At 31.2% G+C, this 12,972-nt stretch overlaps 3 protein-coding genes across 4 annotated transcripts in view; 2 read left to right on the top strand and 1 right to left on the bottom strand.

Moving 5' to 3' along the window:
• Positions 1 to 91: 91 nt before the first annotated feature.
• LOC119605894 (mannose-1-phosphate guanyltransferase beta) lies at positions 92 to 4,371 on the bottom strand. The gene is made up of 4 exons (XM_037959238.1): positions 4,017 to 4,371; positions 3,664 to 3,936; positions 3,063 to 3,597; positions 92 to 1,088 (listed from the first exon to the last, which is right to left on the bottom strand). Exons 2-4 carry the CDS (start codon positions 3,838 to 3,840, stop codon positions 688 to 690), a joined length of 1,113 nt encoding a protein of 370 aa, XP_037815166.1. The 5' UTR covers positions 3,841 to 3,936; positions 4,017 to 4,371; the 3' UTR covers positions 92 to 687.
• A 1,679-nt stretch (positions 4,372 to 6,050) lies between these two features.
• Positions 6,051 to 11,107, top strand: LOC119605891 (checkpoint protein HUS1). 2 transcript variants are annotated; one of them, XM_037959229.1, is made up of 2 exons: positions 6,051 to 6,182; positions 10,021 to 11,106. In XM_037959229.1, exon 2 carries the CDS (start codon positions 10,061 to 10,063, stop codon positions 10,910 to 10,912), a length of 852 nt encoding a protein of 283 aa, XP_037815157.1. In that variant the 5' UTR covers positions 6,051 to 6,182; positions 10,021 to 10,060; the 3' UTR covers positions 10,913 to 11,106. The 2 variants fall into 2 exon arrangements, with proteins under 2 accessions (XP_037815157.1, XP_037815158.1); XM_037959230.1 differs by having other exon boundaries at positions 6,065 to 6,182; positions 10,041 to 11,107.
• LOC119605890 (E3 ubiquitin-protein ligase TRIP12) overlaps positions 6,054 to 12,972 on the top strand; it is a 70,938-nt gene continuing 64,019 nt past the window's right edge. Inside the window, 1 exon segment of the mRNA XM_037959228.1 lies at positions 6,054 to 6,182. The gene's annotated coding sequence lies outside the window, so the exon portion shown is untranslated.

The following is a 12,972-nucleotide window of genomic DNA, read 5'->3' as shown; positions in this document are numbered from 1 at the left end:
GTTCTGAGGGTTTAACGGTGTTGGTTTAGGACTTTGTGGATCCATATCTTCGACGAAAGTAAAATTATTTGTACATCTTTTTATTTAAAAAAAGTTCAGCTTTATTTTTACGTCTTATATAAAAAGTATTTATAATTAAATATATATTCTTCCAATAGAAAAATATTCTTACAAAAAAAAATCAAACAGAAAAATGCTGGGCACTTAAAAGATTTTCATAAATCAAAATCATTTAAAGGTCTTAGAAAATAAAAATCATTTAAGGCAAATAAAATATTATAAAGAACTGATATTAAAGCTAGCAAAGCTATATGGAAATGTTAAAGATTTTTCTTTAAAGATAAACACAAATAGAGTTTGTTTTATAAAATAAATTAATAGAAAGATTTACAAAAATTTAACTTAAAAACGAAAATAAAATTAAAGATAGAGGGGGGAGGGATTTAAAGCCAATATTAAGTGAAGTTATAAATATTGCAGATAATTTAACAATGATAATGAAGACAATCCTTACTTGTAAGCAAGTAAAGATGTTTTTTAATTTTATAATAAAAAAAATATAATTTAGTTACAAACAATTTAGTTTGTTTACGTTATATAAATAAAAATATTTCCCTCGGCAAAAAGTCTTGCTGCTGGTTTTCATATTGTTGTTGTTTGTTAGTTATGTTAAGGTATTTTACAAATTTACATAATAATTTGAGGTTCTGGTACACTGGCAGCAATATTTTTATGTGGCAATACCTGACCACCATTTATATAGATTTCATCTTTGACAATAACATCTTCACCCAATACCGTGGTACCCTCTAAACGCACCCAACGTCCTACAATCGAACGCCAACCCACAATACAGGAATCTAACCAAGAATGTGACTTAACAATGGCACCTTTTAATATCGTTGAACGTTTTATACAAACACCATCTTCAATGACAACATCTGGACCGATTGTGACATTGGGACCAATGCGACAACCTTGACCAATTTTAGCACTGGGATCAACTAGAACGTTGCCAACAACCCCAGGACCGGTGTAAAGATTCGTTGATTGTTTTTGTCGCAAAGACGAAAGATAGAGACACATGCCTGAAAGATGATAATAAGAACAAATTTAAATAATTGGAGGAAATATTAATCTTAACAAACAATTTATAGGAAGTATAATCTTAACGAATAATAATAAATCTTTTTTTCAATATTTTATAAGGGAAAAGAATTTATAGAAGAAATAAGATAAGCTTTAACAACAATTTAGTAGAATTTTATCTGAGAATATCATAAATTTAAATGTTTGTAGCTAATCTTTTTCTATAAATATGTTTTGCTATCAGATGATAAAAACTAGCTTGTCATTGGCTAATATTTTTGAATCTCTAAAAACCAAATGAGTTTTGAAATCAGAAGTATTATTTGGAAAAACTTTTATACAAATCGGACAATTCAGCGTAAAGTTTAGAACAACTCTTTAAGTTAAAAAGCTCTTAAAAACTTTAAGTTAAGAGCTTTTTAACTTAAATTAGCTTTTCATGGAAAGCATAGCATCTTCCACCAAAGAAAATACTCTCTCTTTATAAAAGTAGAAATTTATAACCGATTATGGCCTATATAGGCTAGGTTATTGAAATAAAGAATTTGAAATTGAAAAAAAATTGAAAAAAAAAGGAATTATCTCTTTACCAACAAAAGCTGTTTTCTCCAAAAAGGGCCGCCAAAAAACAAAAACAAAGTCATCAAAAAAGACTTTACAAACGATTTTTTTTAACTTTAAACAAACAAATATGTTTTTTATCAAAAACATTTTTTAAGGTTTTTTAACAAAAAGATTTTCGAAACTTTTTTATCAAAAAACATTTATTTTGTCAAAAAGCTTTTTGCAAATATGTTGTTTTTTATTAACAAACTTTTTCCTTAAAACAGAAAAATTAAGCTTTTTTATCTAAAAGCTTTTTATTAAGCTTTTATAAATTTGCTTCTTGATTTTTTTAACAAATAGCTTTTTTAACAAAAAGCTTTTTGAAATTTAATAAAAACAAAGATTTTTAACATTTTTAACAAAAAGCTCTTTTACAAAAACTTATTATAAAGCTTTTTTTAACAAAAAGTTTTTTTTAACAAAAAGCTTTTTTTTAACAAAAAGCTAGAGCAAATCTATTTAAACAACGCAAGCATTATAACAAAAGTTTTTTTCATCAAACACGTCAATGATTATTTCACAAAAAAACTGTTTAAACAAAAAAGCTTTTCAACAAGAAACTGATTCTGTCAATAAGTTATTTTTTCTATTTTTTCCTACATGGAAAGCTTTTTTCAAGCTTTTTTCAAAAAGAAAGTTTTTTTTAGGAAAAAGCTTTTTTTCATAAAAAAATAACATTTTATTCCAAAAAAGCTTTTTTCAGCAAAGAAAACATTTTATTTTATCAGAATAAGTTTAAAAATACAAAGTTTCACAAAAAATCTTCTTTTTAAAAAAAAGCAAAGGTTTTTTTTAGCTTTTAAAGCAAAAAAGCTTTTTATGTATTAACCAAACAAACCTTTTTCACAAAATTTCAAAACAAAAATAAAAAGCTTTACCTACATAAAAACTAAGAAAATTGGTTTTGCAAAAAAGCTTTTTTAACAAAAAGCTAAAGAGATTTTTTTTAATGAAGAAAAATAATAAAAGCAACGGTTAACAAAACTTGCTACAAAACTTTTGCCAAAATTTCTTATCTAACAAAAACAATGTAAACCTTACACTTTTTTTAGCAACACCCTATAGCTCTACATACATTGTATGCAATCAATAAAAAATTACAACATATTTGTATTACAAAATTCATTATTATTTTTTGCTCTTAAAAAACCTGAAAAATCATTTCATAGAGCTTAAAAAACAAAAGATAACACAAGAAGCATTTGGCTGAAAACTTTAGAAAAAAAGTTAAAAGTTCTTGTGACTCACGCTAATCAATTTTTTTAAGATAAGAAAAAAAAAGAACGCACACACACATAAAAACACTACAAAACATTAAAAAAGATAATTTTAAACATAAAAAATAAGAAATTGAAAAAAATATTCACCTGTTAGAAAATCTTTTGGTTGTCCAATATCCATCCAGAAACCGGGCAACTCCATGGCAAACAATTGCTGCTCTTCGGCCATAACGGGGAAAATTTCCTTTTCAATGGAAGTAGGTTTCACTTCAATGCGATCCAATACCGAGGGATTGAATATATAAATGCCAGCATTGATTTTATTACTAACAAACTCTTGAGGTTTCTCTATGAAACTCTTAATGCAGCCTTGGTCATCATATAAAACAACACCATATTTAGAGGGTTCCTCTACTTTGGTCACCACTATGGTGCCCTCTTTGCCATGATTACGATGATACTGTTCCAACTGTTTGAAGGGAAAATCACAGATAACATCTGAGTTGAGTACATAGAAAGGTTCTGAGCTGGCATTTAGTATGTGTTTGGCTAAGGCCAAAGGGCCAGCAGTGCCCAAAGGTTCTGTTTCATGGGAAAATACCAATTCAACGCCCAGTTTTTCAGCCTCGATTTTAAGTTCTTTTTCCATTTGTTCGGCGCGATAGGAGACAGCCAAAATTACCTTAAAATTTTAAAGGGATTTTCTATAAGAAGATTTATTATGAATTGCTAATCTGTGAATTGTTACCTGTGTACAGCCAGCAGCCACCAAAGCTTCCAGCTGATGCAATAGAATAGGTTTGTTGGCGAACTCCACCAAAGGTTTGGGTGTACTCAATGTTAAGGGCCTTAAACGGGTGCCATAGCCTCCCACTAGAATCAGGGCACGGGTGCCTTTTGTTACGGGCGGATTAGAACCACACATTGTGTTGATATTTTTCTTATTTTTAGCAATTTAAACAAATAAACGACACGTCAAAATTAATTTTTCTTTTACAGCACACCCCGCATGAGAATTTTCCTGGTAATTAATTGTTTTCAACTTGCTCAGCTCTTAATTAACTAACTGGCTTTTTGGTTAAATGGGATTTTTTTACTTACTTCACTCCTCCCAATAATAATAAACTGATAAGAATGAAAAAAACTAAATTATTTGTTTTACAACAAAAACAACGCTATGAATAAGATTTCTTGAAAACACCAATCAACTTGCAAAACGTCACGTAATTTTTTGTTTTCTTTACAATCAATTATTTATCATTGGATTTTGTTTGTTTGCTATTATTTCGTATTGTTTTAATAATGTTTTTTCTAAATTTATTAATTATTTTATTTAAATTTTGTTACAATCAGATTATATTCTAAATGATGAAATGCAGCGAGAAGAATTCTTGTGACAAGTGTGTGTAATTATTCTTTGTAAATAAAACACTTTTTTTCTGTTTGTTGTCAGAGTAACAAGCCGTAACGGCGCGACCGGCGGCTAGCCGAACAGCCGGTAATTTTTTTCAAGCCGCGCCGCCGCCGAAACCATCGGCTCATCAGCGGCTTATTGCAGAGCTGATTTAATCGGCTGAGTCGATTTTTTCAGTACAAAAAAATGCGACTCAGCCTTTTACATTTTCTTTTACTACATTACTATGTGATCAGTGGAGCTTGCTTTTTATAACGGTTCCTCAAAAAAAAAAAAAAAAAATGAACACGCTAAAAAATTATTTCTTTAATATTGATAATGGTGATGGTGTTGTTGCTGATGGCGTAGGTGATGGTGTTGCTGTTAAAAACAAAAATCAAGTTTTTCAATGAAAACCCCAAAACGCTTTGTTAAAACACGTTTAAAAGACGTCATTAAAAAATCTATATCACAGGCTATACAGAGGCGTCACGAGCAAAAAACTATTTCCCTCTCTTTCGCACAAAACGAATTCAATAATTTTTTTTAGCTGTATTTTATATACCTCTTTTCACCAAACAATTTCAAAATCAAACAAAAGCTGATTTTAGACTTTTTTAAATGTCAAAAGTGACAGCTCTGTATACTTTGTGTCTATATTTTGGTTGAAAAACTATCGCCGCTGATTACTCTGTTTTTATTAATCGACTTTCAAACAATCGACTTATCGAAAAATTTCAAAAAAATCGATGTTGACAATGTTTCAAAAAATCGGTAAATATTCGATTTACTTGTAATAAAAATGTCGCAAAGTAGTCTTTGTAAATAAAATTCGAATAAAGTCGAAAAAATACAAATTAGGGTTCTTTTATCGAAATCGAAATTTTGTTCAAAAAAAATCGGCTAATTTGTAGGAAAAATGTCGAATTTGTAAACATTGAAAAAGAAGACAAAATTTAAAAAAGTCTTCAATAGCAACTTTCGTCAATTTAAAAATTGTAAAAGGTCAAAAATCGAAATCCTACAAAAACACGTTTTCAAATCAAACGAACAAAAATCTTTTGTAAAAATTAAAAATTGCGCATGATTTTTAAGGGATGGAAGTTAATAATAAATATTTCCAGGGCTAAGTTCTGACAAAATTTGAAAAATTTTATTGAAATATTTTTTCTTTTTGCTATTCGCTAATATTGAAAAAAATCACTAGAAATGTCAATAAATAAATGAAAAATCGCACAATAACAACACTTAATACAAGTCTGTTGCAAAAATACAACTCTGCGCAAAAAAATATATACGTCAGGCATGGGAAAATAGTTTTATTGTACTTTTTTCAGTACTTTTTGACATCGAAAAATATTGACATAGATTTTACTCTTTCATATTATTATTTTACAAACATTCATAAGTTGTATCTTAATCTATAGATTTATATTTTGACTAGAGCATAAACAAATTCGGAGAATAGTGGGCAGACTGGTTTTTGAAGAGTCAGTCGAGCAGTTCATAGAATAATCAATAGACTGGTCAATAGACTATAAATTAGCCGAAAGACTCGTGCATAGTAATTAGTATAGTAGACAATAAACTTGTCAATAGCCTAGTCCATAGTTAGTCAATATATGTATTTGTAAACTTATCAATAGATAAAAATATATAGCCGAAAAGTATTTTAGTACCTTTAAACCATAAAAAGTACTCTTTTTGATAAGTATTAGTACTATTTATAAATGTAAATTTTCCATACCTGATTTAAGTGTCGCATGCAGACGAGTGTGAATTTGTGTCTGCCGTGAAAGATTTTCATTTTAATAATTAAAGTGTTAATTGTTTAATAAATCGCCCAAAAACTATTAAAAAGTGTAGTTAAAAAGGTAAGTTATAAGAAATTATAAAAATATTTGCGAAAAATTCATAAGAAAAAACAATTTTCAAAGGAAAATTTTTACTTATATCGAGTATATTTTTTTTGGTATAACTACAAGACGACAGACATATTGGAAACGTTTTAAGAAAATTAATTAACACAGCTGTTTATTTGTTGCTAATTTTCTAGAGCATTTAACAATATTATGAAAATTATACTTAAAAAAGTTTTTTATTTTGGAAGACTCCTTTGAATTTCATCACTTTTTCGCCATCTCATCTGTTTTAACAAAATGTCTTCTTGATTTTTTTTGTTGTTTTTTTTTCTTGCCTTTCGTATTGTGTTTTTTTGCTTTTGCTTTTCTACACCACAATAATTTTCCTGAGAAATACATATGTAAATTATTTATCATATGTTTTGTGTTTAGGTTTTAGTTTTAATGTGGTTTTTTATTATTAAATATTCAAGTGGTTATTTATTTAATATAATGAAACACAAAATTAATAAATTTTATTCTATTTAGTGGAATTTTTTGTTATATTTTCTGGGGTTTGCTGTGTTATTATTGTACCCTACGTCTCTAGAGTAGGTAATACCCAAGTTTGTAATACCCAAGTAGATATGTTCATTTAGTATCCACCAATCGTTGTTATAGAATCACTTCCTAGGTCCACCATCTGCCTGTTTTTATCTAATAATAGTTCGAAATCTAATCACTATAGTTAAACCTTGATAACATACTTTGCCATTAAAATATGTACTACCCAATCACTGTAGGGTATAACAGAGTCAATACATTTTTAATTGTTTCTTAGTTTATTTTAGTTTTCATGTGCTGCAATTTAATTACAAGTGAAAATTAATGCAAAAAACCTTGAAGTGACGTACTATTTTCTTTAGCATACAAAAATAACAAAAACAAAACATTACTGCAAACTGATGCAGCAGCAGCAGCAAGTTAGTTATTATTGCTGTTGCTGAACAACAAGGTGGATGGATGGATACCAAAGTTATTCGTTTGGAATTAATTTGTTTGTCAATTGATGGGACGTTTTGTTGGTTATTGTTTTCAAGTTGTTGTATTTTTTCTCCGCTTGCTAGTGGGAGAGAATTTTTTCTAATAGAATAAATATAGTACCTACTTAAATTGTTTCATTGTATGAGCTTGTTTGTTGGAAGAGAACAAAAAAAGAAAAAAACGTGGCGTAGATTTCTATTGATTTTTCTTTTCATTGGAATACACTAGTTGAGTGTTAATCGAATAATTAAATATAAATTATGCGTAATAATTTAATAATTTCGGAAAATTATTGTTTTCTTTAATGGATAGGGATTTTTAAATTCAACATATAAAATATAAAAATGTCTGAATTCTTATTAGTTATATTCCATCTGAAACAAAAAAGTTTATTAACAGCTAAATCCCTGGACTTACTCTGACAAAAAAGTGAATATCAAGAATATAGAATATCCCTGAGACATCCTGTATCTCGCTAAATCGACATCAACTCATTGTCAACTCGTTCGACCCACAATCACTCCTTTGAGAGGTATCTGTTGTCTAGGCAATAGTACCGGAATATTTTTTTCTATCGTTTGTAACTGTATGCAGAAAAGTAATCGGAATGCAGAATTGGGTTGATTCTCTTCTTAACTAACACGTGCAACTCGAAAGCACCTACTTAATAACTGGCACAAGACAAAATGCGAAACTCTGTCCTGAGCACAATTGGTTCCCGTAATGCCAGATAGGTTAGTACTCTAATCAGACCGCGAGTCTGAGTATAGTTGTCTGGCAGACTCTTGAAAAAGTAATGAGATATTCTGTGCTTTTCATGACCGGTGCACTAAGAACAACTCCTTGAAAGGCTTTGTTTACAATGCTTACCTGGCCTCCAGTTGATCTTCTGGCCAAATAAATAGATATGCTCACTATTTATTTTCAAATGGAACAATTATTCCATGGGTCACGCGAAAATCATGGTTTTTCTACCGAGACCCCAGTACGCTTTTGATTATTGTATCCCGGAACCGTGTCTAGTAAGGCAAATCCAATACGGAGTCTCAAGTATCTTTTCTTTCGTTAAATAATTGTTTCCGTGTGTTTACAGACGGATCGAGGATGACGAAAGCGATTGGTAGGGGCATCTTCATTGAGGAATTTGGCAATAAAATCTCTTTTCGACTTAATGATCTTTCAAGTTGAAGTAACACATAAAAAAAGGGTGTCGACTTGGCTAAGTTACCATCGGATATCTAACAGAGTTAACAAAATTTATAGCGATAGTAAACAGACGTTTCTCAATCAGATGACGATACATTCGAACATTATGGGTCAGAGGACACAGGAGTACGTATGTCAATAATATTGCTGACACATTGCTAAGAGCTGGAACCACGTTAAACGAACTGAAAATAGATCAGCTCTGTAATGTTCCACAACTTGCAATAAAAAGACTGATTATTCATAATTGCTATTCCACTGCTCAAGATCGATGGTCATTTGAGCACACTTGCTCGATAGCTAAAGCACTGTTGTCTCATATGGACCCACGCAGGTCTAACTATCTCCTAGGGGTTAATATACTAAAACTAGGCAAACTGGTGTAGATCGTTACTGGCACTTCAAATTTGGTAACCATGCTAGACGCTTCCGTTTAACGGCGTCTGTAGGAGTTGTCAATATGAGGATGAAGATGAGACTTCACTATTCTTCTCTGTAAATGTCCTGCATTGACAGCTGCTAGAATTCGAACGCTTGGGTCCGCCCAACTTTGGCAATTTATCCGAGATAACGAATATTCAATGTTTTATAGTATTTCTAAATTCGACAGAATGGGTCCGAACTTCAAATTCTCACTAAGTAGAAAGACATTTTTATAACAGGTCCTTATTATATGACCATTGTGTCTGTTTCCTCTCTAGTCGGTTTTCCTCACTCTTCTTGTCCTTCACTTTTCTCTCTTCTTAGAGGTATTTTCACAAAGGAATAAGCTTTGGACCCAAGAAAAGCTTCATTTGGCTAACTGGGACAACCTTAAATTGGGTAGTGTACTTTGATGGAGAAACTGTTGGAGGAATATAAATTAATTTTAATTTTTGCAGTAGATCAAAGGGGCTCCACCAGTTAGTTTTAAATAAGATTTCAATTCTTCTGAAGAAAAATATTTCAGTCGAAATTTAGCTCATGATGTAACATTTCACTCTTAGCTCCTTTTCGTTTATATAAGGAAAATAAAATCAACCAGTTAGTGACCTTTTCCATTATTGATTTTATTCTTAGTTTTGTTTTCATTTACTTTCTAAAAGAAAATGCATAATCATGCAAAAAAACCAAAAAAGCTTCAACGTTTGCCAATAACAGAGAAATAACAAAAGAAAATTTCTAAAAAATATCAAAAAACCTAAATTAAGAACAATATTTCAAAGCGATTTCCAAAAAAAGTAATTTTTACAAAAACCCACAAACCATATTTTAATTTGGCCGTTTTACTAAAAAAAGTTCTTTGTCGTCTGGCTTTAAAACAAATAAACCAAATGCACAAGAAAAAAGAGCTACAAAAATATTGCAATACAACTCTTTCTTTAGTTTTTTTTTTGCTATTCCTAGAGTATAAAAACCAACTTTAGTCAAGTTTATTTTTTTAGTTTTGTTTGTTTTTTTCTTTTTTTCTCCTCGTTTCATTTCCTTTTTCCTTATGCGATGCCATGATGTTTGATGGTGATGACGATAATATTGGGTTTGGTGGTGTTGATGATGATTTTCATGTTGTTCATGCTGCGCCGCCATTGCATGTTGCTGTTGTGTATTGTATTGTATTATTGTGAAACACGAATGTATTTAGTGGCTTTCCTTCCCTTAAAGTTAAAACTTTAGTGAACAACATGAAATTTCGTGCTCTGATGCAAGATCCTGAATATATGAAAGAATTTCAAAATATTATTTTAACACTGTCCAAATTAACTAAAGAATGTGTCATTGATATAACAACAGATAAAATGTATTTTATAGCCAATGAAGAATCTGGCACTACAGCACCTTTGGTATGGGTGGAAATAGAAGCTGGCTTGTATTTTCCCGAATATGAATTAAAACTGCAAGACGAAAGACATGCTCATATTATGTTGGCCATCTCACCAGCAAATTTAAGTCGTGCCCTAACACATTTACGTTCGAATGCTCGTACTTGTAAAATGAATTTAATCAATATACAATTCTCCTGTTTACGTATAGAAATTGAAGTACCTTCACAAACCTCCAATAATACCACCAAAACAGTGCATGATGTGCCGGTTAGTATTATACCACGCTCGGATTGGAGTTTCTATGAAGTACCACAAAAACCCAAATCGAAATTAATATTAAATGTACCCTCGAATCGTTTGATGCGTGGCCTCATCGACAAAGTTAAAAATCTCTCACCAACTATTATCTTTTATGCCACTTCCAATGGTGAAATGAATTTGGTAGCTGAAACTGAAATGGCTACAATTACCACTCATTATAAACAATTGGAAATCAAGGAAATCGATTCATCTGCCTCATCAGGCTCCAATCAACAAGTTGAAGCTTCCTGTTCGGTGGATTGTAAGAAGGCTTCTCTTTTCTTTTCTGCACTACAAGTGCCCACTTTAGAACTATCATGTGGCATCGATGATGATCGTCTCATACATATGGAAGTGGATGTACGACAGGGCATTGCTATACATTCCATTTTGCCAGCCGTTTGTATTTAAGTTTTCTACACTCTTTCTCTTCATCTGACATTCAATTGGCATTTCCTATCAGCTATGTATACTTTTATGGCTTTTTCATTCTCTGTCTGTATGTGGACATTTATTTGTTTACTATTTTTTTTATATACATACATATTTATCAATATCAATAAAGTGTAAAATATATTTAATATTTACCTAAATTGTTTATTTTACTTTTTTTGTGTAGTATTGGTTCGTTTTGCAATAGTTTTTTTCTCACTTTTTATAAGTGTCTACGTACTAAGTCTATATCACACTAAATATTAGTAAAACGGCCTTAAATTAAAATTAAATTTTTTTGTTAAATTATTGGAATTGTAGACCAAAGTAAGGGAAATTGTCATCTATTAAAGTTTATATATTTTGTGGTTTAACTTTGTATACAATTCGTTAGTGTAGTTAGTAATGTTCCCTAGAATTTTCTCTTTGTTTGAATTTTACATTTTATTTACAAATAGTCTAATTGCGTATTTACATTTTTGTACACCTAGTTGCTTATGACGGCACTAACAACAAATATAGTTAAGTCTATAATGTCGAAAAAAGTTCGGATATGGGAAATGTACTTAATAACTGAATTTTCAAAATTGGACAAAAAAGTTTTAACAAATGTATATTGTTCTACACTCTTCTAGAGTCGGACAGTCACATCAAAAGTTCTGTACTCTTCTTCGTCTAAACAACTTATAGGAAATAACATATGACTAATCATACAGTGTCCACTAAGTGTGCTTATAAGAAGCTTTAAGGAACTTTTATCAAGGGTCTATATAATCAAAAACTCTTTTCTGTTTTAACGTCAATCCATTTTAACCATCCTCTTACCACTTCAATAATGGTTATGTTATGCTGTTAAGGCAATCGACAAGAGAGTCGACTTGGGTTCATGCACTGTTGACGTTGTGGTACGCTGAAGCGGAGTCAAACCAATCTGGTGCACGAACAAAATATTCTATACTGAACTTTCAAATGTCCGGGTGTTTAGAGTAATTATAGGTTAGTCATCTCCTCAAGAGATGCCCGACATTCGCAAACCAGTCTGGTTGTTATATAGACTCCAGTTAAAGATTTTATAGCAGATTTACTGTCAGAACAGATTCGAATATTTCTGTTGAATGCCTTACAGAAGCTTATCCTCTTTAACGGTCTTTTTAGGGCTGAGTTTTCAACCTGTAATATATGAAACAATGGGATATAGAATTTACCTCTCACATCCTTTGAGGATCCATATAATCAAAAGTTCTTTATTGGTTGTAAAGTCAATCTAGTTAAACCATGTGATACCCTGAAGCGGATCACGCCTCGAACAACCCATGGGATATTACATGTCCTTGTTCAACACGAAGTCAAACCTATCTGAGTCACTAACAAACGATTCTATCCTAAACATTCGAATGTCCGTGTGTATAGAGTAGTTCTAGATTCGAATGATTCACCATCTCGTCAAGAGATACCCTACATTCGCGAACCAGTCTGGTTGTCGTATAAACTCCAGTTAAAGAATTTATGGCAAGTTTACTATCAATACTGAGTCTGATATTCCTGTTGCATATAGAAGCCTATACGGTTTAACGGTATTTTTAGGGCTGAGATTTCAACCTGTAATATACTGCATTGGTTGTGTAGCTTGAAAACTGACCCTTTTATTTAACAAGGGGATATAGAATCCACTTCCCACCCCGTTTTAGGTCTTGGATCCATCAGTGTAGATAATGAACGAAATGAGTCAGTCGTTACTCACACTGTGATACTCTCGTCCAGAAGGAGTATGTCAGTAGTAGTCGAAATTGCCGGGTATGTAGGTCGTATTACCCAAAATAGATGCATGGTCAAACCCGTTAGACATCCACATGCACGCAGCGTTTAGTCTAACTGCTAAATTTACGGCAAGTTTCTTGACCATAATATAAGCTATTAGCCAGTAAATGACTAAACCTAGATCCGAAGATAGTGCAAAAGATCTAAGGGTCTAAGAATTTATTTTCCCGGAGATGAAAGATCCCATCTTGGTTTATTACAATTCCGGGGAAAATCGGTGC

The sequence above is a fragment of the Lucilia sericata genome, unplaced genomic scaffold, assembly GCF_015586225.1.
Source record: "Lucilia sericata isolate MDLA Ls3-8-SP2 unplaced genomic scaffold, ASM1558622v1 Contig000530F_arrow, whole genome shotgun sequence".
Classification (NCBI taxonomy): domain Eukaryota; kingdom Metazoa; phylum Arthropoda; class Insecta; order Diptera; family Calliphoridae; genus Lucilia; species Lucilia sericata.
The sequence above is the reverse complement of the archived record's forward strand: the minus strand, read 5'-3'. Positions and strand labels throughout refer to the sequence as shown.